This window comes from Megalobrama amblycephala, linkage group LG14 (genome assembly GCF_018812025.1).
Source record: "Megalobrama amblycephala isolate DHTTF-2021 linkage group LG14, ASM1881202v1, whole genome shotgun sequence".
Classification (NCBI taxonomy): domain Eukaryota; kingdom Metazoa; phylum Chordata; class Actinopteri; order Cypriniformes; family Xenocyprididae; genus Megalobrama; species Megalobrama amblycephala.
In genome coordinates this window covers 11,015,849-11,041,674 of record NC_063057.1, presented here as the reverse complement: position 1 = coordinate 11,041,674, position 25,826 = coordinate 11,015,849, and the positions used below count along the sequence as shown (strand labels likewise).

The 25,826-nt window shown below is 36.4% G+C and overlaps 1 protein-coding gene across 4 annotated transcripts in view; it reads left to right on the top strand.

Annotated features, from left to right (window-relative positions):
• btbd11a (BTB (POZ) domain containing 11a) overlaps nt 1–25,826 on the top strand; it is a 168,761-nt gene that overhangs the window by 94,801 nt on the left and 48,134 nt on the right. For all 4 annotated transcript variants that reach the window (XM_048155192.1, XM_048155191.1, XM_048155190.1 and 1 more), the window contains one exon: nt 19,839–19,988. Coding sequence is in view for 2 of the 4 variants with exons in the window: in XM_048155190.1 (XP_048011147.1) it covers nt 19,839–19,988 (150 nt within the window). In the remaining 2 variants the exon portion in view is untranslated. The remainder of the gene's footprint in view (nt 1–19,838; nt 19,989–25,826) is intronic.

The window sequence follows — 25,826 nt, the reverse complement described above, 5'->3', positions numbered from 1 at the left end:
CTTGGGTATCAAGTATCGAGTATCGATTGGAACCGGGACTAGCTTTGCGATTTTCCCAGAATCGTTCAAAAGTTTAAATTTCGATTCCTAGTTTCAATTCACAGTCCGCCGACTGGAAGAAGAAACCGCTGAACACCAACGAAGAAAGCGTCCACCGGAAGTGTTGGCATAACCGAGCGAGTCGGACATGGATAGCGTGCGTCGGCGGTCCAAAGTGTGGCTTCACTTTTCTAAACAGAACGAAATCTCAACATTTGCAACATTTGCGGCAAGATTGTTTCGTGCATAGGAGGGTGCATGTCGAACATGATAAAGCACCTCAGAGCAGTGGCGTACAGTCTGTGAGGCCCCCCCGCAAAGAATGAGATGGGCCCCTCCCACAAGCAGTGATGTCATGTATTACAATTTGTTGTGCACCTGAGTCCGTCTCATCCACAGTTTACAAAAACTGATTTAACAGTGAATAATGTGGTGAATTGTCATTGCACTGATTCATTTGATGTTATTATTGAATAATATTATATATGCTATATAGGCCTAGCCTATATGTTTAGTGATTTTGATATCGCAGACTAAAATACCGGCAGGAATAAATATTTAGGCTAATTTCCTCATTAAAACCAAAGGTGTTCATCAGTGATTGTACATCAAGAGCAAGGACACGTTGTGTGCATTTTGTTTTGTGCTTTTACCAGAACAAAACGCTCAATTGTCTGTTGTATGAGAACTGATAACAGCTGCAACGAGCACTGGCCAGGATTTCAGAAACAACACACTCCAGCGGATAGATCGCCTATTATTTAACACAGACCTACACATTTCTTATCGAATGGAGATGTTTCTTTCTTTTAGGTACAATTATTTGTTGTTTAAGTTCACTTTTGAGACGTTTCAGAAAGATTCTCGCAGAGAGACATGCTGAAAGCGCACCCTGTTTTTTCTTTATTTTATTTTACAAAAGCACAAGGTTTTGTTGTTATTGTGAGCGTACACAAATAAAAGTAGACCATTTGTAGTCTTGCACTAATCTAGGCAATCGCCAAAAATGACGGAAGGCCTGTTTTAAGTTGTTTCAGCTGTCATGAGGAAAAAATCCATCAGAACGCGCCGGCGCATTCGTCGGCCAGAGGGATAAAAATAGCCAATTTAGTTTCATATTTATATTTAAATATTGGGCTATAGCCTAATATTATTATTATTTTTTAAATTTCACCTATGTTTTGATTATGAAAAGTGAACATCATGACGGATGCGCGATGTCGGGAGACATGCAGCGAGTTTGACCACTTCATTAAGTTTTGTTTTATAGTAAGTCTTTCTTTAAAGTGAATTTTGTTTTGTAGAAATTGTATCTTAATTTCAATCAATGTTTCATCAACCAATTGCCTGTATTTAATAAATAGGAAGAAAACCAAGAACGTCGGGTGTGGAATGGATTGAAGTGCGTAACAAACGAACCCATGTTTCTGCGGCCTTTGAATAAGGCTGAAGCAATAGACGTCTTTTTGTTTTCATTAAATTTCTTTATTACTTTATTACATGTCTTTATTACTTAATTAACTGATAAGATATTTTTGGTCTAACAATATATTTTAGCTGGTCTAAATTCTATGTTAGACACATATTTGCGTATAGGCTATATAAGTTTCCCTTCTAGACAAGCGCGTAAATTGCTGTTTCGGTCGCAAATTTTCAGTAATTTCGATCGGTGCATCAAATGATATAGGCCTAAACTAAATTAATAAATTCATAACTAAATCAAGTTCATAGATTTGATATTTATATTGTAGTTGAAAACAGCCCTGTGAGAAATTCATAGTAAAGTTCATAAAAAGTAAAAAGTTCATAGAATTAAAATTGATGGAGAAGGTCAGACTATTTCCTTCAGAAAGATCGTTGGTTACCTAGCTCATTTAAAATATCCTAAACTTTTTTGACCCTGCCTCTTAAAAAAAGAATCAGAATCGAGAATCGTTAGGAACCGGAATCGAAACAAGGAATCGAAATCGGAATCGGAATCGTTCAAATTCAAACGATACCCAACCCTAATCACATCGCACTTCAGCTTCTCATCACATCTTCTGTCCAATCAAATGCGCTGTAGAATCTGAAGTCCCACCCCCTCCTACACTATAAACAGAGGCTGCGGCTGAAATCAACTAGTTTCTATATGGTGAATGGTGCACTATATAGAGAATAAGGAACGATTCAGACAGTGTAAATATGCTTTAAATTGATGCGAATGAAGTCCGCTTTCGCGTTAGTGTCACAGGAACCACTGCAGCGCGAGCACAATCTGCTCAGGTCCAGAGACACTATAGCACAGAGCGGATTATATCCGTGAATCGGCTTAGACCACAAAATGTGTTGGACACATCTGAATTCAGCACAGAATGCTATATTTTAAAGCAATATAGATGAGATTAAGAGGGCAAATGGTTAGAAAGCAGAAATAACTTCATCACATTGAATAATGCTGCGCGTTCCAAGACACTTCAGTGGGCTTTTAATAGAAAAAAGTTGAGTGAACTCAAAATTTCATTGTAGTAAGCTAAACTTAATATGATTAAGCTGAGTTGCAGCAGATTTCTAATTCCCAGCATGCTTTACATCAGACTGTATAAATAAATGTTGAAATTAAAGGTGCCATTGAACATTTTTTTACAAGATGTAATGTAAGTCTAAGGTGTCCCCTGAATGTGTCTGTGACGTTTCAGCTCAAAATACCCCATAGATTTTTTTTAATTCATTTTTTTAACTGCCTATTTTGGGGGATAATTGGAAATGCGGCGATTCATGTTGCGGCCCCTTTAAATGCTCATGCTCCCCGCCCACGGAGCTCGCGTTGGCCTTAAACAGTGCATAAACAAAGTTTACACTGCTAATATAACCCTCAAAATGGATCTTTACAAAGTGTTCGTCATGCATACTGCATGCATGCGTCGGATTATGTGAGTATTGTATTTATTTGGATGCTTACATTTGATTCTGAATGAATTTGAGGCTGTGATCCGTGGCTAACGGCTAATGCTACACAGTTGGAGAGATTTATAAAGAATGAAGTTGTGTTTATGAATTATACAGACTGCAAGTGTGTAATAATGAAAATAGCGACGGCTCTTGTCTCTGCGAATATAGTTATAAACAATGGTAACTTTAACCACATTTAACAGTACATTAGCAACATGCTAACGAAACATTAGAAAGACAGTTTATAAATATCACTAAAAATATCATGTTATCATGGATCATGTCAGTTATTATCGCTCCATCTGCCATTTTTTGCTATTGTTCTTGCTTGCTTACCTAGTCTGATGATTCAGCTGTGCACATCCAGACGTTATGCCCTTGTCTAATGCTTTGAACATGGGCTGGCATATGCAAATATTGGGGGCGTACACCCCAACTGTTATGTAACAGTCGGTGTTATGTTGAGATTCACCTGTTCATCGGAGGTCTTTAAACAAATGAGATTTATATAAGAAGGAGGAAACAATGGAGTTTGAGACTCACTGTATGTCATTTCCATGTATTGAAGTCTTGTTATTTAACAATGCCAAGATAAAATCAATTTTTAATTCTAGGGCACCTTTAAGTGTTATTTTGCGTTTTTGCACAAGATTAACATAATTTAAGATACAATTTGGTGTTTAATGTTGTGTTTGTTTCATTTACAGGGAGTTCTGTTATGTTAATTTTTGTAGGGTTACTATCATGGTGAAGAGTACAGCCTGTATGATCTGAATATGATGTTTATGTAAATAAACTGTATGTAATTAACATTATGATGAGTTGTGCGAGGCTGAGAACTGTGAAGGAATGCCTCGCCCCACCTGTCACAAAAATTTTAAGTTCTACTAACTTAAAAAATACGTTCGTTTACTTAAATGTTTTGAGTGTTCTGTACTTATTGAGTTTTACAGTGCATAGAAATTTAGACGTCAGAACATCTAAAGATAGTTTCCTCTTTTTTTCCCTCCATGTCTGTATTTTATTTTGTCTCATACCTCCTCTTTTTTCCTCTCTCACGCTTACTTATTCATATCAAATGGAGTAGAGTAGGTCGACCTGTCAAACGAGCTCAACCCCCTGCAATAATTAAACCGAGTGTTGCTTGCCTGTGGCAGAACTTGCCGGAACCCGCTTGGATGGTGGAAAACCGAGAGGGAAATGAATGTGCAGTGGCATAGAGGAAATAGACCGAATGAAGGAGCATTTCAGACGGGGAAACACACTCGGCTCAGTTGAACTAACTGTACGTTCACCTCCCTTCAACTCTGAATGTTCCTCTGCTGTTAGAAGTGTCTGAATGTTCTGTAATCTGTCGTCTTCTCCGTTTCCAAAGAAGGAAAGGAAATAATCCATGCTGATGTCTGGGTTAGAGTCTAATTTTGGTTTATAATGAAGATGTTTAACTATCAAGTCATGTCTTTTCATATATGAATCTTAATTTAGCACTGCTTTCATCTCATAAGCAGCAGGGAACAAACCAAACAAAGGAAGAAAATGCAATTTTCAAGTGAAGACTTTTGATCTGCCTTTTCTATACTTGAAAACACGTTGTGGTTTTTTTGATTTCGTGTAAATGTGTCTTTAGGATCGTTGCACCCCAAAGGTGTGTTTCGGTTTGACTTTCTCTAAACTGTCGACTAGGGCATGATGAAACCTGTGACTGTGACATCCTATCTAGGAGCCAGTGACTTCAAGGACATTTTTGCTGCCAGACAAATTGGAGTAAATGTCAGCTGAGAAACAGTAATTGCTGCCTAAAGGTTAGGCTAATTTCCACATGTTCCGGCATGTTTTGTGGTATTTTCAGAGGCTTTTGGACCACACCTATGCATTTATTCCATGTCATATGTGGGATTAAAGTAAAAGCCGTGTTGTGTCTTAAAGGTTTGTTATGTAATGTTATGGTTCATTTCCTAATTGTATAACAGGAAGACCGTGAGAAAGTCAACAAAGCAGCATTCCAGTCCTGCATTACACCTACTGGTATACAGTTATTTGCTTGACTAGAGGTGGGTACCTCTAACTTAAGATTAATGAAAATATTGAGTTTTGTTAAATATTTGGTACGCATTAATTAAAAACAAACAAAAAAAACTTTTACAGAAAGTAAAAATAGTATTTAAAAAAAATAAACACATGAAATCAAGCCTCATAAAAGCTCTTATTTTACATGAGTGGGGCCACCTCATGGAGGCTACCATTTTGAGATCACATGACCAACTAAACTTGAATCACTTTATCTGCATAATCCCTCTATTACTGGACACCTTTCCTTGTAAAATATTGTATTCTTACAGAAGATATGACATAAGTAACTTACTGTTTCTTTTGCATGATGCTACATCCACACCATTAGGTGTCAGTATTAGTTCAAGGCGACTGTTGTATCAACCAGCGCAACAAACGTGTAAAATTATGAGTGCGCCTTTAAAATGTGTGCTTAAAATGTGTTGTTTTTAAAAGTCAGTAGAAAGTCAGTCATTGTATCAATGTGTGTAGTATGAATTAAATTATCATGTGACTTATGGTGTCAGTTGCATCGGTTCTTTGCCATTTACAACTCCTTTCGTGCCTCATGGAATAGTAAAATGTCCATCAGATGCACACTTTGGAATCTTTAAGGAAGCAGTAAGTCATCCCTGTACTTTTCGCCTCCTGTTTTATGAATACTATGAATTCAGACTTAATAATAGTTTCATAAACTGTTTTCTGCCTACTATATAGTATGGAAGTAGGCATATTGGGATGCAGGGAATGTGTAGTTTTAATATGCTACTTAGCAGTGCTAACTGTTCCTCAGACACTTGACATATCTGTCTGTGTTTCTATTTCTAAGTCTGTAGGTGGAATGTATATATGCTTTCTCATTGACTGCATTCATTAACCCTCAGTATGAGTAGATGACAATGTGTGTATGTGTTCACTTCATACAGCCGATTTTTGAAGACGAGTGGGCTCTAAATGTGAATATAACTCAGTTTTTTTTGGCCTCACATTTGTAGCTGTTCTTCCGTGTTCTGCGGACATATGGCTACCATCTGCTTGGGTCTGGCTGCATCAAGGTACACATGCTGGGCCCCAAGCAGGGGCCTCTGGGTCATGTTAACCCCTAAGATGGACCATCTCACCAGCAGGATGAACAGAATCTCAATTTGAACACAGAATATTTTGTGTAGTAAAACACCTTGGCTAGTTTGAGTATGTTACAGCCTTTTGGCAATCATTGTTCTAGTCACTTTAATGTAGACAGCTTGAGTTTCACATGAAATATACATTTGAAGTTTGTTTTGGTCTGGTCAGGATTGAGAAATATTGAGAATTTTATCAAAAGCACAGGAGAAAGCAGACTAGCTTTAGTGAAAGATAGTGTTTTATCATTTTTTTCCCCCATGTCTTTTTCGTCTCACGCAATTCTCTGTCACTTTTTTTTACTACTCTCTCATTCCCCTCATCTTCCATCTCTGTTCTTCCTTCAGTCCCTGTAAAGCAGATAAGAAGCGCGTGAAGAGAGTTGGGGTTTTGAATAGGTCACTGAATCTGGCTACGCCATTGGCTTTGAAATTTCTTCTTCCTCCCAACAGTGACTGACTGACGCTGAGACCTGCGGGCCAAAGAGCATTTACGTCATGACCCCAAACTGACCACATTTTACATGCACTTTGCTGCTTGTTGCCCACTCAATGTTAATCAACTGGACAATCTTACATCAGCACAAAACATCTGTTCCTACAAGCCTCCTCGAACATATATTTGCCACATTATTTTACTTCTAATAGAATAGAAATTACATTTACATATATACAGTACAGTCCAAAAGTTTGGAACCACTAAGATTTTTAATGTTTTTAAAAGAAGTTTCGTCTGCTCACCAAGGCTACATTTATTTAATTAAAAATACAGTAAAAAAACAGTAATATTGTGAAATATTATTACAATTTAAAATAACTGTTTTCTATTTGAATATATTTCGCAAAGTAATTTATTCCTGTGATGGCAAAGCTGAATTTTCAGCATCATTACTCCAGTCTTCAGTGTCACATGATCCTTCAGAAATCATTCTAATATGCTGATCTGCTGCTCAAGAAACATTTAATGTGTACAATTGTGCAAAATATTTGTGTACAATATTTTTTTTCAGGATTATTTGATGAATAGAAAGTTCAAAAGAACAGTGTTTATCTGAAATCTAATCTTTTGTAACATTATAAATGTCTTTACTGCCACTTTTGATTGATTTAATGCATCCTTGCTGAATAAAAGTATTCATTTCTTTAATTTCTTTTCAAAAAAATAAAAATAAAAATTCTTACTGACCCCAAACTTTTGAACGGTAGTGTATAATGCTACAGAAGCTTTGCATTTCAGATAAATGCTGTTCTTTTGAACTTTCTATTCATCAAGGAATCCTGAAAAAAAAAGTACACAATTGTTTTCAACATTGAAAATAATCATAAATGTTTATTGAGCAGCAAATCAGCATATTAGAATGATTTCTGAAGGATCATGTGACACTGAAGACTGGAGTAACGATGCTGAAAATTCAGCTTTGCATCACAGGAATAAATTACTTTGTCAAATATATTTAAATAGTACACAGTTATTTTAAATTGTAATAATATTTCACAATATTACTGTTTTTTACTGTATTTTTAATTAAATAAATGTAGCCTTGGTGAGCAGACAAAACTTCTTTTAAAAACATTAAAAATCTTAGTGGTTCCAAACTTTTGGACTGTACTGTATGTATATGTATGTATATATAAGAAGAAAGTCCAGTCCTTTTTCATTCCATTTAGGTTTAGAACATTTCCCTTGAACATTTCATTAATTAATACAGTTTATTCACTATAGTTTAAAAAAAGGTAATAAAATATGACAAGATCTCAGAGTTGCTTTCAACAAGTGGTTTGATCAGTGTTGCCAAGTCTGTGGGTTTCCTACGGAATTGGGCTACTTTTAAGTTGTTGCCATTGGTTGCCATTGGCAGTCCTTTTTCATTCCATTTAGGTTTAGAACATTTCCCTTGAACATTTCATTAATTAATACAGTTTATTCACTATAGTTTAAAAAAAGGTAATAAAATATGACAAGATCTCAGAGTTGCTTTCAACAAGTGGTTTGATCAGTGTTGCCAAGTCTGTGGGTTTCCTACGGAATTGGGCTACTTTTAAGTTGTTGCCATTGGTTGATTCCCCCCCCCCCCCCCCCCATGGGTTGATTTCGCCCCAGGACATACAAATTCAGCAGAGACCTGGCAACCCTGCTTTTGATGTAGTGGGTCGCTGAGGGCTAAATAGCAGTCAGGTGTATATTGTATACATGTAGTATGTTATAAATCATCAGATGTGAGCCATAAACCATTGGGGGAAAAAGAGACCCTGTAGATATGAGTATTTCATTTATTTATTGATTGGTTGGTTTTGACTCCATGGGGTCTGCCTGTTGTCCTCTGCCATGATGAGTCAGTCCAGGCTCAGGGAGCACAGATGGAGAGCAGGAGCGTGCTGCAAAGCAGCATGGGACTTTCTTTTGATCCCATTATATGATGTGAGCAGTGTTAATTATTTGGAGAGTGCCGGTATGTTGGGGTTATTTGTAACATTTGTGATAACATAATATTTCCAGCTGACTGAAGACCTTTAGTCCTTGACTAACTAAGACCAAAGACTAATGCGAATATGATCTTGTGTGTTTACAGACTGACTGCAGTGAAGTTTTAGGGAGTAAGTGACTAAAAGCATGATGCTTCTACCTTATAGCCAAAAATGTTCAGTGGCAAGACAGTATTTTTTGCAAAACGGTACATTTCCCACAGTAATGTTACTTTTTTGAGTTGTGGTGTAGTGTGACATTTTTTTCTTTTGGTCAAATTTACAACCAAGCAAACTAAAGCAGCCATCAAATACACTCTCCTAGACTGTCCTCTCTCTTTACCTTATATTGAGAAGTGAGATTCATTTTTGTGAGCTTAATTTGTTAATTCGAAAACATTTCAGTTAAATGAACCCGCGTTGTGCAAGATCCTTTTCCTCACAGAATCCAGAATCCTCTTTTATGCTTGATTGAAAAAAAACAGTGGATTATTGTGTTCTCTAATCAAAGGAGCCTTTCTTATCTAAGCTGTTAGCTTGCTGATAACAGGCCAAGTTTGAAAACTGAAAAAAGAAAAAAAAAAAGTTTGTTTTGACCTTTTATATTTTGTGTAACATATTGTGATTTGTAATTTGAAAAGACTATTTCATGACTAAATATGTGGTATTTCTAATCAATCACAAAATAGAAGGTTGGGATCCCCAAGTAGGGATAATATGTTTCACAACACCTTTTTTTTTATTATTATTATTTTATGAATATTTGGTGTACTGTAAATTAAATGTTCAAATTATGTTGTCAACAGATACAGTAAGTACTACTCTGATTGTAAAAATAAAATATATAATTTGGCAATTAGGTGTTAAAAGCCAACTGCTTTTTCAAGACTGACTGTAGAACTACTTTACATTACTAGAAGCTTGGGTAGCTACAGTTTCTAAGCAACACCGCCACACACATGCTTATTACGGTGGCAAAGTGATGTTTCCTTGTGACTTCCATTGGTGCAGAGAGAGATTGAGCACAAAGCACTTGGGTTTTCTTTTTGAATATCACTAGTAAAAAGCTCTGTAACCTGGTAAAACATTTCTGCATGTGGGAAATGAACTATCCAAAAACCCACACCCACAAGTGAGCCATTGATGGGTTAATGTGGAAATGGAATTGAAATACTTCCCCAGCAGAATGAAATGTCATCCACTGATAGAACTCTTGGCCAGAATCTCTGCGGTTTGGAAATTCAGTGTCCTTTTCCTAAAAGTAATCTCATCTGTCAATCATCATTCACGTAGAGGCTGTGCCCGGGTCAATGTCGCTCAATCTTCTTACAGTCCCAGCATGCTTTGCACACAATCTTTAGGCAAACAATATAATATGAGCCTCCATTTATCTATAACAATTATGAAAAAGGGATTATGTGCTAATAGTTTCTACTCCCATACAACATTACTTTTAAGTATTGATTGTTTATTCAATTACGTTGACCTTTAGATCTTCAGCGCCAGAAGTTTAACAGAAGTGAATTTTCAGTTTTGCATTATTTTTTTTTTAACTAATTGAGCTCTACAGATACTGTAGCAGTCAGTAGTGAGGCACTCATTAAAATCTTCCAATGTCTCTTGTTGATCATATTGCTTCAAGCTGATGTAAAATGTCAGAATGGGAAAATGTTGCCCGTAACTGCTGCAGCTGTGAAGCAGTGTGTGTTATGAAGAAGGGGGCATTCACCTCGGTTGTCATGGTGAAGGAGAATTCGGACAGCTTGTGGGGTGTTTTAATGATTTAGCACTCGAGGCATAACCCTGCCTGTCTCCACATTTGAACTCTGATTGTACATAATGATATTTATTCAGCATTTTCAATGCCTAGACAATCGCTTTTGCACTGAATTGCAGCTGCGGCCTTTATTATTTGATCAATATTATTTGCAACATATTTTGTGTTGTTCCTAAGGAAGATTAGAATGTTTTCCTCTAATGTCAGATTCCCACCCACCAAGTGAAAAGAGAAGCACCATATGACCCACTTTCTGCAAGAACTGACCAGAGACAGACGATGTGAAATGTTTAGTGGCTGTTTTTTTCTCCCCAAAACACTACCTGAGCATTAAATTCTGGTGTCTTTCAGAGCCTTTTTTAAATTTTCAGAACTACTATTGTGCAAAATGAATGTTACTATGAGCTACAGATGGTTTCAGTAGTTCATAATTGTAACCTCGACATATTTTAAAAAGCTAACATTTGACTTTGATTGACCTAGCCATTAATGAAAACGAAACAGATTGTAGAACTTTAGTAGAACTCTATCTGTCATCATTTACAGTGAATTTTGCAACATTTGGACTCAAACTTTGTGTTGTCCTCTTGTCCATGTTTTAAATGGTTTAAACAAATGGAGAAGATCAAATCCAGAGAATTGGACTGCTTGTTTCTCAGGCCGGTGTACGCAAATCTCCCTCATCATTGTTTAAGACAATTTTACTGTGGCGCAGACAAGTTTTATTGGTGTTCTATGTTTTACATGCATCCGTTCGAAAACATGCCCACATTTTTACTGCATACTGTAAGTTCTGTAACTTTCAGTGAAACTTTCAGTCTAACTTTTCAGATGTTTTTTACATGCAATAATGCATGACTCAGAAGGAAATATCAAGCTGTCGTGTCGAATGGCAAAAAATAGACACGCTCTGAATATTTTAAAACTCAGACATTATTAACTCAAGCGCTGTCGAATATGAGATCTACTTATCTGTATTTCTGCATTTTTTTTCTTATGCTATGACAAACACACCCTCATTTTGGGAGGTACCCCCAAAATTTCCGTTTTTTGTCACTGCGCATTTTGTATGCACTCACCTCCAAATCCAGTACATCCCCACCACCCCTGCCTCTCTTTCCACCAATCACACGACTGCTGGGCAGCTCTGCCCTGTTGCTATGGAGACTTGGCTGTTAATATTCCGTACGAGTCTCACTCTGATAAAAGACCGGCCGCGCACCATAGAGAAATCGATGAGACTTTCCTCCAGCAAACGTACAGCAGTGCAGCAAGGGAGAAAAAAAAGAGAAATTGAAAGCGAGCTAAAGAGTTTTGTTGTCTTTTTTTTGTGTGTGACAGGACTGGTTCCCTCGCCCGGTCGCGATTGAACCGTTCCCCCAGTAGGATACTTTAATTTAGTTAGTGGAACAAAGCTACTCTGAACCCCATTTTTGAACAATCTTATTGTTCTGACTGATTTCAATTTTATATATTCTGCAAAGTTTGATTGCCAGTTGTGGAATTAATCTGTATTCCTGATACTCTGTGACTCCATTAACAAAGTGTGCCGGAATGAACACTTTTTTTCCCCTAATACCTTATCACTTCAACAGCTGCAAGAAATCAAAACAAAGTGTTTGAGTGTGCACTCAGGAGGAGAAGTGTGTTTCTGTCACAGGAAAAGAATGGGACATATTGATTGTAGATCTAATCATTCAGTGAAGAGCTGACAGGGGATTTCAGGCAAGCTTGAATATACCACATTTGCTCATTTCTGCCAGAACCGCCGGTTAAAGGCAAGCCAAGAAAGGGAACAATCTGTTGTTGTGCAAAAACTGTGGAAAAACTGAATTGGCTGGTGTGCACATATGCAAATCTAGTGTATACCCTCTGCCCAATTGTAAAAGACAATAATACAGTGTGGTCCAAAAGTATGAGACTGCATTGAAAATGTGGTATTCAGAATTTAATTTTAAATGGAAAATATTAGGATTTCGACAAAATGAAAACAGAAATATTTTGAGGTAAAATGAAAAAGAGATATTTCAAAGTTTGCACTGTTTCTGGGTCGCTAAGTCGATTTGTGACATTGATCATGTGAACTTCTTTGTACAGATGGTCAGATGTTCTTCCACTGAAGCTCCAGATGCTCTTTGGATCATTTCAAATAATGCTGGAGAACATGTACACAAACTTTTGGAGTTCATGCAGCTCAAATACTGCTGTTAGTAAAGCTAAAGAGATGCACGCCAAATACAAAGACATTCATCATTTTTACCCAAATTAATCCAGCAATATAATTTCTAGTGAAATGGGGATAGAGTTTTTGATAGAGTTGATTCTTACAGATATCATGATGATCATTGCACTTATCTTACCAAATGTGATATCCTGTTAGAAATAACCTGCCCCCATTATGTTGAACAGATTTCAACGTGAGACCAGCAATGCAGTGTTGCCTAATATTGCTATGAAAAAAGGGTGCTTCTGAAATTACTGAGGGTGCTCTAATAAAGTGCTGATGCAACGGCTCCATCATAGCAGTGTACAGTGAGACATTTAAAGGGATAGTTCACCCAAAAATGAAAATTCTGTCATTAATTACTCACCCTCATGTTGTTCTACACCCGTAAGACCTTCGTTCATCTTTGGAACACAAATTAAAGGGATAGTTCACCCACAAATGAAAATGTGATGTTTATCTGCTTACCCCCAGCGCATCCAAGATGTAGATGACTTTGTTTCTTCAGTAGAACACAAATTATGATTTTTAACTCCAACCGCTGCCGTCTGTCAGTCAAATAATGCTAGTGAATGGGAACTTCTACTATAAGAGTAAATAAAACTTGCATAGACAAGTCCAAATTAAACCCTGCGGCTCGTGATGACACATTGATGTCCTAAGACACGAAACAATCAGTTTGTGCGAGAAAACAAACAGTATTTATATAATTTTTTACCTCTAATACACCACTATGTCCAACTGCGTTCAGCACAACGATAGTGATGTCTCGCGCATATACTTCAATGAGTGCTAGACATCACTGCCGTTGTCAGAGCGCAATCAGACCTTACTAAACAAGTGCTGAACGCAGTTGGACATAGTGGCGTTTTAGGGCTAAAAAATTATATAAATACTGTTCGGTTTATCATAAAAACCAATCCTTTCGTGTCTTAGGACATCAATGTGTCGTCACGAGCCGCAGGGTTTAATTTGGACTTGTCTATGCAAGTTTTATTTACTCTTATATTAGAAGTTCCCATTCACTAGCATTATTTGACTGACAGAGGGCAGCAGTTGGAGTTAAAAATCATCATTTGTGTTCTGCTGAAGAAACAAAGACACCTACATCTTGGATGCGCTGGGGGTAAGCAGATAAACATCACATTTTCATTTTTGGGTGAACTATCCCTTTAAGATATTTTTGATAAAATCCGATGGCTCAGTGATTGCCTTAACAGCAATTAACGCTTTCAATGACCAGAAAGGTAATAAAGACATATATTTAAAACAGTTCATGTGAGTACAGCGGTTCAACCTTAATGTTATGAAGCGACGAGAATTCTTTTTGTGTGCCAAAAAGACAAAATAATGACTTTATTCAACAATTTCTAGTGATGGGCGATTTCAAAACACTGCTTCATGAAGCTTCAAAGCTTTACGAATCTTTTGTTTCGAATCAGCGGTTCGGAGCGTGTATCAAACTGCCTAAGTCACGTGATTTCAGTAAACGAGGCTTCGTTACATCATTAATGTTTCGAAACTTTCCAAATTTCAATGGTTCACCACTGGGGGGCAGAATTTTCATTTTTGGGTAAACTAACCCAAGATTAATTTACAAGTCATCACTTTTACCAATAATTGAAATAGAATTTCAAAAATATTTTGCTACAAATATTTTTCTATTAAACTATTAGACTGACTTTACATCGCTTTAATGTGTTACTATTTTAACATGACATAAATCTGTTACTGTCCCGTGCAGAGTGAATCCAGCATTTATGTGTAGATGTTACTTATTATTCAATGAATTATATATGCTGTATCCTCAAAAAGTAAACCAAGACCGCTCCCTTTACAATCATTGAAACACTGTCGTTTTGTCAGTTCATCGCAACCTCACAAAGTTCCGTTCTAATCAATGAAGCTGCCATCAATGTACAATAAATCTCTTACTTGCATCGTGTCTACACTTTGTTTGTTAATGAGAGGTTTTGCAAGCCCGCATTACTCAGCCCCGAATTAAAAACTCATGTTTTAAGCGGTGAGTGGATTCTGACTAACTTAAACACCTCTGATTGGCCATTGCATTCAAGAGATCAGTAACTATGTCTGTGATTGGCTACCTTGCTCACTGCTACAAATATTATTATTTGAGTGTGAGCAATTTACCTAGGTCCGTCCTCGATGACCTCATAGCTGGCTACGGCCATGATTGTACTCAAAGACATGTGAATACAATGTCTTAATGCATCTATTTGGAGTATTTTCAGTGTAATGCATCTTGAAACCAGCATCAACATATGAATAATCCATTTGGCATTCAGCTAATATAATTTACCTGCACTTATAGTGTTCATTTTCCATCCATCTGGTTAGCACATTGTGTTCCTCTCTATTTTCTTATAAAGAAAATGAATTGGCTCTTTTAAGAAGTGACAGATGTATGGGCAGAGGGGGATGATGTGATAGTCTGTCGAAGTTCTGGGTTTACGACCAATGTTGAGGCATCCAAGTCATTTTTGGATATCATTTAAATGCCACTAAAACCAGCAGAGAATTATGGGCCCATCATCATGGCAGTAATATTGCACATAATGACTGGTCCCCAAAGGCATACGTCTTACAGTCATTTAATGAGATTTTAATGTCCATTAAAAGTATTCACTCATTTAATGACTGAAGCTGTAATTTTATCAGTCAATTGTAATTAGTTCTTAAAATGCAGATGTGCCTCCACAATACGTTGTGTTTTAATGAATGCTGTGTGTTGTAACACTTTAATTTGATGGTCCACTTTAGACATTCTACTGACTATAACTTTGCAACTATACGTCAACTAACTCTCATTAGAGTATTTGTAAACTGTCTACTTAATGTCTGCTAACACTTTGTTTATGTTTATCAGTCCACTTGACATAACGTGCACTTCAGGTATTGCAGCAGATTTAAAATTTTAAATAATAAAAAAATATATATATTTTACTAACCCAGTTCAAACACAGGATATTGTCTTATTTTGGTGAATAAATTGGATTACAGAAGCACAGGATTACCTCTGAACTATGAGCAATGTGATATTCAGGTCAGTGAACAGCTTATAAAACCTGAAGATTTGTCGTGTGCTCATCCATATTCTTTGCAAATGTTTGTTTTGCCAGAAGTTTAATAAAAAAGGATGTGCTCTGTCTCGGGTAACCGAGCACCATTGGTACTGGGACTTTGGGTGTTTGTAAAAACAAGGACGTTGGGATTTAGTCTTAGAATCATATGACACCCAAATATCCATCAGCATGTATTCTAAAGATATTTTTTCCAGATGAATCTCTTCAGGTGTCCGTTGAGTATCGGTTTACATGATGAAGTCACAAAATGTGTCTTTGAAAGCTAGTCTGGCCTCTGATCTTATGCAGAGCGAGAAGTTTTCACACTTTTTATGAGATGGAGAACTCCACAGCTATGATTGAAGTGTCTAGCAGCATTTGTACTGTATTATTTATGCCAGTCTATCTTAAAACAAAGTTACTGCAAACAGTTCTCGAGTAGATGGTGTACTTATGACTCGATGTCCTCTCCCCGTTTGACTGTAAGTACTGAGAAACTTTCCTAGTTGTTGGAGAATCAGGTTTTTATAAATATCGGGCAAAGGAACATTTAGAGCAAAGTGTTTTGCCACCAGCTGGCCAAGGTCACAATCTTCAAGGGACTGTGGTCTCATTTTTCTCTTCCCACCCCCTTCACCTTTTAAGTTGCCATATCAAGCGAAGAAAAACACATTGCTGAAAATAAAAATAACCGTTGCTTCCCTCTCAGTAGGGAATACAAGTGCTGGAGAGAGATAACATGGTTTATACATGGTGGGGCTGCAAAGTTGGACTGACTAGAACGTTCTAACACGCTTTTTCGTGATTTGATCTCATTGTATGAATATTGCAGGGGAATCTTTTAGCGTCTGTAATGACATTGAAGAGTTGATGTGCTGAGAGTATAGAGAGGGAGAGAGTGACAAGTTTCAAGAGCAGGGAATGTTGATTGGGCGGAGGGGTCATAAAATATTGAGGCCTGTTTTTTTCCCACTGGAGTGCATATTTTTGGCCGAAGTGAAAGAGTCATGAGAAGATTTCTAGCGATCAAAAACCTGTCTGTTTCTCCTCCCATATCATTCTGGGAATTATCCCATGGTGATGACAGCTCACATCCACTGCATGTTTTTCCCAACTAAGTGCATGTTTTTTTTTTTGTGTGTGTGTGTTTGTGCCTGAGGAAAAAAAGATTGTTAGAAATACAACACTTATATATTCCATTTGTTATATATTTAACAGTTCATCATTGTTTTTTTGTCATTTTAACTACGTTATTAGTTAATACATTTCTAATTCACCTTGTGTGTGTGTGTAATGATTTACAAGTTAAACATATGTTAAGTTTTGTATGACTAAAAATAATTTAATGCCTTTATGAGCCAAAATGGCATAATTCCCCATGTAAACCAGTAAAAAATAAAAAGTATTTTTTTTTAAATTATATTTTAATTACATATTATTTATATTTAGATAATGCATAATGGTATTTACAATATACCAAAATATAAAATGGTATATAAAATGCATAAATATATTTATAAAATGTATAAATATATAAAATGTATTTAAAAATGGTATATAAAATATATTAAAAATATAGTAAAATATTGTTTTGTTTAAAAGTAAAATGCATTACATTATTGTAGCAATAAAGATAATAATAAAAAAAGTATTAATAAATTCAGAATTTATTTATACCCAGAATTCTCTGTGTGAACCATGACAATTGTTTAGATAAAAAAAAATAAAAAATCATCATCACTAATCATCTACACTAATTTTTTTGTCTTATTTTTGTTTTTGGTTATGTACATTAATTGTTTATTTTATTTAGCCATTTTTTTCTTTATTATCAGAATAACATTTTACAGTAAAAATTGAAAGTAAAAGTAAAAATAAAAGCTCAATTGATGTATTAACATTATAAAATAAAATGAAATGACATAGGAGTACTAAAATATAAAGTTAACTAAGTGGCATCCTATAATGTATGTAATGTTGTTGCCATATATAACCCAGCTGTCACAGCTGTAAGGGTTTTTTATTTATTTATTTTTTTATACAGTCAAAAACAGGTCAAGCAATCCCCTGTAACTTCATGCCGGATCCTGTTTTTGACTACATCATTCTCTCTCACCCCTCGCTCAACTATATGAAAACCTGCAGCAAAATGCTGCAACTACTGTAACTGGCATCATTACGCTGGCTTGTGCGATGTCCTGCGGCGTCATTAGGGACCGTACACATGCAAACATTTGCTCCTCACGCAGTATTTCGGCACTCATCTTAAAAGAAACTTCATCAGACGAGACAATCAACCAAAACAAAGTGTTCCCTCGCTTGAACTCCCTTCAAAATTCCTTAAAAGCATCATGTCACCCATGAACAACATTGTGTCTCTTGACAAAGCATTCAGCTTGTCTCCCATCTGGCAAATATTGCACATCCTACATTATGCATAAACTCACTAACCACAAAGAGATTTGCAGCAGCCAGAACTCCCTGTGCCAGGTCATTTTAATCATGGCGTTATGAAAACTTCATGAGATTCTGTGTTTCTTTCCCTGTGTTGTTTTGTGCTAACGGCTTCATTCAATATACAACAGGATGCAGGATATTTACCCACCTCTGGGAGACTGACAACACAAATCCCTTTAGATGAAAGTCAAGAGTATAACCTGCTCAAAATAGCTTCTGTTGCGTGTTTGTGTGCAGTGTTGGAGAATGTTACTTTTAAAAGTACATTAAATATCGTGTTACTTATTGTACAAGTAATGTTACAGCATGTCTTATTATTAAGGTTTATTAAAATGCACATTAAGTTACTTTTGTGACTTTTTAGTTAACTCTCAAGAGGAATCACTTGAACAATAAACAAATTACTCATTTTAAATCTGAAACTGAAATCTAACACTGGTTTTGATTGTCTTTATGAAGGAGTCATTGAATCATTTACTCTACCGTTTCATTAAAAAATACTGATCTATTCAGAAGTGAGTCAGACAACTGCCTTTATGAGTGAGTCATTTAATCATTTACTCAACTCATTCAACAACACTAATTCATTCAGGGACAAATAGTTGTGGTCTTTATGAGTGAGTCATTGAATCATTTACTCATTAATTCAAGAACACATATTCATTCCGAATTTAATCAGATGACTGCTTTTATGAGTGAGTCGTTGAACCATTTATTCAGTTTTATCATTCAAGAACATTGATTTATTCAGGAACGAATCAGAGGACTATCTTTATATATTTTTTAATATTTAATATTTTTACAATTTTACTCAACCAATCCATTCAACAATGTTTCATTCAGGAATGAAACAAGTCTTAATGAGTCAGTGAATATTTTCTACGCAAAAACATAATTCAAAAAAGATTGATTCATTAAGGAATGAATCAGGGGACTCTTTATGAGTGAGTCATTGAACCATTTACTCCACAGGAATCAAACAAATAGCTTTCTTTCATGAGTGAATTAGTAAAATATTCATTCAAAAATGCCACTCCTGAGTGGTTCTGCTGTGGTGGGTCACATTGTAACTGACATTACTGTGTCTAAACTGTAAGTTACTCAAGTTTAACTTATCGTTTATTGATCTGTTATACAAAAGCAACATCGTAAAAACAATATAGCTTAAATATACTGACACATACAAGACAAATGGCTAGGGATGTCTCAAAAACAAATAGTAACAGATATGAGACGTTAATTAAAACCAGTTCAGAAACACAATATACTGTGGTCCCAATGTGTGAACCCTTTATCTCAGACAGATAGCTGCTTGTCTGTCTTTATTCACCTGTGGCTGAGCTCAATATCCCATCTGTCGTTGCCTATTCTCCAGTTCAAACAAAAGCCTTGGCTGCGGTGCTGTGCAGTAATTTGATTAGGGTTATTGAATGAACATTAGATGGCCAGGGCTCCAGCCAATACACGCTGCTGAACTCACCTGTGGGCGCAAGGCTTGTTGCAATTTGAAAAAGATCCAACACAAAAACAGCAGTTTTAATTGCTTCAGGGGTTGTTTGATCTGCCTCTCAGACAATAATAATGTCATAACACTTAGCTCTCAAAGCCTCTTGGTCCCATTGCAGATGTTTTTTTGTCTGGTTTTGGCTCGTTCACGTTTATTTATTTTTGATTGTCTGATCTTTGCCCCTCAGGTGTATTGAGCCTGCCGGACAGTCTGAACCTGCACCGTGACCAGCAGCGAGCAGGGAAAACCGGAGAGAGCCATACCTACAGCCAGGCTGAACTCCGCACTATTGAACAGTCCCTCCTGGCGACCCGCGTGGGGAGCATCGCAGAGCTCAGTAAGTACTCGTCCCTCAAAAATGTCTGTTGATGTATTTTTATCGAAACAGGAAGTTTACTAAAATACGGTTACATTATTTAACCCTCAAACGCATACCTCGGGTCTTATCGACCAAGGACATCATTCACTAGCCTCCCCCCTCATTCATTTTTTTAAAGTTAGACATCAACTTTTTTAGTATTCCTCAATCTATTCATTATCAATAATATAAAATATATACACGATCAGGCATAACATTATGACCAGTGACAGGTGAAGTGAATAAACACTGATTTTCTCTTCATCACGGCACCTGTTAGTGGGTGGGATATATTAGGCAGCAAGTGAACATTTTGTCTTCAAAGTTGCAGGAAAAATGGGCAAGCGTAAGGATTTGAGCGAGTTTGACAAGGGCCAGATTGTGATGGCTAGACGACAGACGGTCAGAGCATCTCCAAAACCGCAACTCTTGTGGGGTGTTCCCGGTCTGCAGTGGTCAGTGTCTATCAAAAGTGGTCCAAGAAAGGAACAGTGGTGAACCGGCGACAGGGTCATCATGAGCGGCCAAGGCTCATTGATACATGTGGGGAGCGAAGGCTGGCCCGTGTGGTCTGATCCAACAGACGGGATACTGTAGCTCAAATTGCTCAAGAAGTTAATGCTGGTTCTGATAGAAATGTGTCAGTAGATGTGCATCACCATATCAGTTTGAAGTCCAATAATGAAAGTCAAGTAGAGCAAGCTGTTCGAACCACCTTGTTGGTAATTCTTTATTTTATACCTCTGTTACATTTCAAATGTGATGTTATAACAGTGTGTCATTTATAAAATCTCACCTGCATCGTACTTTATGGTTCAGAAGGAAGTTGTTAGAAAAATGGTGAGAACACAACAAAAGGTTGAGGTTGTATATGTCTGAGGAATAGTGATAGACATACATTTTAACCACTGTTTCCCTAAGATTGCCTGCCTTAGGAAGGCAGAAAAGGGGGGTTTAGATTTGTTGTGGAAAAAAAACAGTGTCTTTTGGACATGGTGACAACACACTACTAATGCAACTCAACCAGGCCTCGTCCCTTTTATTATGACATGTACGGTCCCATAAGAGAACTCAAGACTACAATCGAGGCAGTTATATTAAAAAATGCCACTCCTGATATAGAGAATAACTTGGTTGCAGGTGGTATTAGGGGGAGAGACATTCTCATTCTAGAGAGCATTTGATTGGAAGGAAATCTGTGTAAGATGAATCCTCAGTGTTTTTGATCTATTTTCTGGGACGAGAAAGAGTGTACATTTTTAATACCTTTAATCTGCTAAAAGTGAGCATTGAGTCAATGTTTAAATCTAGTCAAAATATCTTCCCCACGCAATGTGAATTTTAGCAACGACTCTGGTTTAGTGTCCATTCTGTGTCAAGTCCCTGAGCAGTTTGACATCTGGATGATCCACTGAATTAGCTGTTTTTAGTCACTTGTGTGGGTGTATGAGGCCAGTGGTCAGCAACTGGAAGGCCCTGCCCTATCTGTGCGGGGTGTGTCTCTTTATAGTGTCCACCGGATGGTTGTCAGACTGAATAACAGCTCTTTGCATATTTGTCTTGGTGATGGTCTGTGTGTGGCAGTGGATTTCAGAGCTTATCCATACTACAGGACTACAGTCATGGTCATTTTATAATCATAGCAAACACACACAACACCCAAAAAGTCAAGATGCAAAAGAGCACACAATCATCTACACTAATTATGTCTGCTCAAGTGTGCCTGCCAGAAAAATACATGTGACCCCACTGTGGAGGGGAAACTCGATGTGTGCAGAGGGACTTGAGTAAATTACTGAGAGCCAGTGACCCTTCTGTCATTCTAATCAACATTGCATTCTGCTTGTAAACAGACACATCAGATTTAGCAATGTGAAACAATAGAGCTTGCTTGTTTTGTTTATTAAATTCATTTAGATTCGGTGAGGCTCACAAAAAACGTCATGTATATATTAAAAAAACTAAAAAGAAAGAATTAAGAAAGAATTAAGCACAATTGTCTCATCAGTCAATCAATCAACATTTTTAATAAATTATATATTTAAATATATTTTATAAATTATTTTATATATAATTTATTAGTATTCATTATCATATTTAAAACTAAAATAAAGAATAAAAAGAAATAAGACATTTGAAATTGCTATACAGGTGCTGGTCATATAATTAGAATATCATGAAAAAGTTAATTTTTTTATTGTAAATTATTTAAAAAAATGAAACTTTCATTTATACTAGATTCCCTACATGTAAAGTAAAACATTTCAAAAGTTTTTTTTTTTTAATTTGTTGATTAGAGCGTACAGCTAATGAAAGTCCAAAATCCAGTATCTCAAAATATTAGAATATTTACATTTGAGTTTCATTAAATGACCATCCCTACAGTACAAATTCCGGGTAGCTCTTGTTCTTTGAAACCACACTAATGGGGAAGACTGCTGACTTGGCAGTGGTCCAGGAGACAATCATTGACACCCTCCACAAAGAGAGTAAGTCACAGATGGTCATTACTGAATGGGGTGGCTGTTTACAGAGTGATGTATCAAAGCATATTAAATGCAAAGTTGACTAGAAGGAAGAAATTGGGTAGGCAAAGGTGCACAAGCAACAGGGATGACCACAAGCTTGAGAATACTGTCAAGTAAAGCCGATTCAAACACTTGGGAGAGCTTCACAATTAGTCGAATGAAGCCGGAGTCAGCGCATCAAGAGTCACCACACTCGGACATCTTTAGGAAAAGGACTACCAAGCCACTTCTGAAACAGAAACATCTTACCTGGGCTAAGGAGAAAAAGAACTGGACAGTGAACAGTGGTCGAAAGTCCTCTTTTCAGATAAAAGTAAATTTTGCATTTCATGTTGAAATCATGGTCCCAGAGTCTGAAGGAAGACTGGAGAGGCACATAATCCAAGCTGCTTGAAGTCTAGTGTGAAGTTTCTGAAGTTAGTAATGATTTGGAGGGCTGTGACATCTGCTGGTGTTGGTCCATTGTGTTTTATCAAGTGAAAAGTCAATGCAGCCATCTTCCAGGAGATTTTGGAGCACTTTATGCTTCCATCTGCTGACAAGCTTTATGGAGATGCTGATTTCCTTTTCCAGCAGGACTTTAGCACCTGCCCACAGTGCAAAAACCACTTCTATGTGGTTTGCTGACCAACATGCCTGACCCCTGAATCTATGGGATATTTTCAAGAGAAAGATGAGAAAGAGTCGATCAAACAATACACAGATGATCTGAAGGCTCAATAGAGCCTCAGCAGTGCCACAGGCCGATCACTTCCATGCCACACTTCACTGATGCTGTAATTTGTGCTAGGAGCAAGTCATTTGCTGTAATATGTGCTGCCGACCAAGTATTGAGTGTACAAATGAACATACTTTAAAGAACTTGAACTTTTCTGTTTTGAAAATTCAATTTTTTGATTGATCTTAGGAAATATTCTAATATTTTAAGATACTGGATTTTGGACTTTCATGAGCTGTACGCTCTAATCATCAAAATTTTAAAAAAAAAACAAAAAAAAACAAAAACTTTTGAAATGTTTTACTTTACATGTAGGGAATCTGGAATATATGAAAGCTTCATTTTTAAAAATAATTTACAATTAAAAAAAATGTTCACGATATTCTAATTATATGACCAGCACCTGTATACAATTGTGTATATACAATAAAATTAAAATCATTGTTGTAAATCATTTATCATGGCAATATTTGTTGTACTGGCTTTGTTCTGATTAGAATTCAAAATCATTGTGTTGCTGTATTTTTTGTCAAGGTTTTTTTTTTTTTTTTTTTTTGTAGCGCTCAATAGTCATTAATATTGAATACTAAACAGACCTAGACAGGCAAAACAAATTAGCTAGGTTATTTAAGATGCTGCAGGGTATTTGTGTTATTGCATGTATGAAGTATTAGCATAGATGTGAAGATGCTTTCACAATGCAGCATTGGTGATGTAACCATGCAGAACCTTAGCTATTTCACAGACAGATGAGGCATAATAATCAGACGTAACTGACTTTTTCCTCCTTTCCAGCTTTGTATGCACAATAAGCATTTATATATTGATTGCAAATCCTTTAAAAGTCACCTAATTGACAGTTTACTAATTATGGCATATTTTCACACTGTATAAGAAAATAAAAAAGTCTGAATTATGCAATAGCTTTTTTGTTGATGAAAAGTTCAAATGCATATTCATTTCCCATTGAATCATCTCAGGTTTGGCTATGTGAAATATTGTTTCTGTCTACTGTAATTATCTCTCAGTGTCCATATCACAGACCTATAACTATCAGTGTGATGCAATGCAAAACAGTACTTGTTAGAATGTGTCCATTTTTTATGAGCATCCTGGCGTCTGTCTGTGTGAAACCACATATGCCGCTGAGGTTAAATTAACTAGGAAACATAATACTTTGTGGGCAGTTAACAATGAGGCCCAACCATTACAGACTTTACTGTCCTGATGGCTAGTTATGTTATGGTTCATATGTTCTTAAAAAGTTTTGAAAAGTCAATTTATAAAAAACTGTGTAATTGTATGTATATAAAGAAATGCCTTTGCCATAGTGATCTCTAGTGTACCACTGACAATCTAAGTTAACAAGTACATACTTTTTTAATAGTAAATGTCTCTAGAGTTCACCTTCGCCTTCCAGCCCCTGGCAAAAATCATCCGTGGGATTTTACTCTATTTATTTCTCTCAAAAAATGTTCAGGATTCTTTTTTGTTTATATCCTTGTGCAAAATTGTGAGAAGAAGCTCCTTTTACAATATGCCCATAATTCAGACATCTGTCTCTCCACACACTCCAAGAATCCCCTTAAGAGTTCGGCCTGCACTGCGCTTTCTCATTGGTTAACTAAATTATTCCTAGCTTAAGTTCATTGCTGGAAGCTAAAAATAAAGTAAACTATGCAATTGGAATTCAAGGGACAGTCATATTCATCCATCTGTCTGTCCATCAGTCCGTCCATCCGTTTGTTCGTTCGTTCATTTATTCTTACCTTATCTTTGAAAAATCCCCAATATATGTTATTCTGGAACTAAAAAAATCCAGAATCAACTGCTGCTTTCAATATGTGGGCTGAAATAAAATGAAGCACATGGAATTTATGAGTTTCCTTTACCAGAGGCCTTTATATTATACATGGAAAATTTGCAATTAAGGGATATTAATCAAACCACAATCTTGACAAATCAAAGAGAAAACCCCTCACTGTTCTGGGTAGGATAACTTAAGTAGCTTTAATAAGTCTATATCGATATAGTAACACAAAGTTCTAAAAAATGTAATGGCTAATTTTAATTACAGATCTGCTGCTCAGTCAGAATAATGTCTAATAGTCATTCAGTAGACTTTCAAAGCTTTTTTACCCATAATATTTTTCCTTCTGTGTAATTAAAAGAAGGATTCCACTGTTTTAAGATGTGATCTTATTATGCAATAAATTAAAACTGGGTTTTGACTGATTTGTCATCATGGAAATGAAATTGCATGACAAGTTTGTCGGTTTTTTTCTTCTAGTTAAATCTAAATTATAGCTGTTATATATAGATGAAATGTTTCCTTTTTATCTAGCTAACACTTAAATGTCACAGCAGTACTGATGATAATGACATCCAGTGTCAGCAAGAGAAGTGAAATCAGCTCCATTTTGCCTGTAAATGAAGATGGTCCACTTAAAACCTTTTCCCCTCTCTGATATTTCCTGATGGGTCTTAGCCATACGGAAACATACCAAGAACCACTTCAGCATCAGAGCAGCTGTAAAATGCTTAGGAAGTTTGGGTGATTCACACTACACC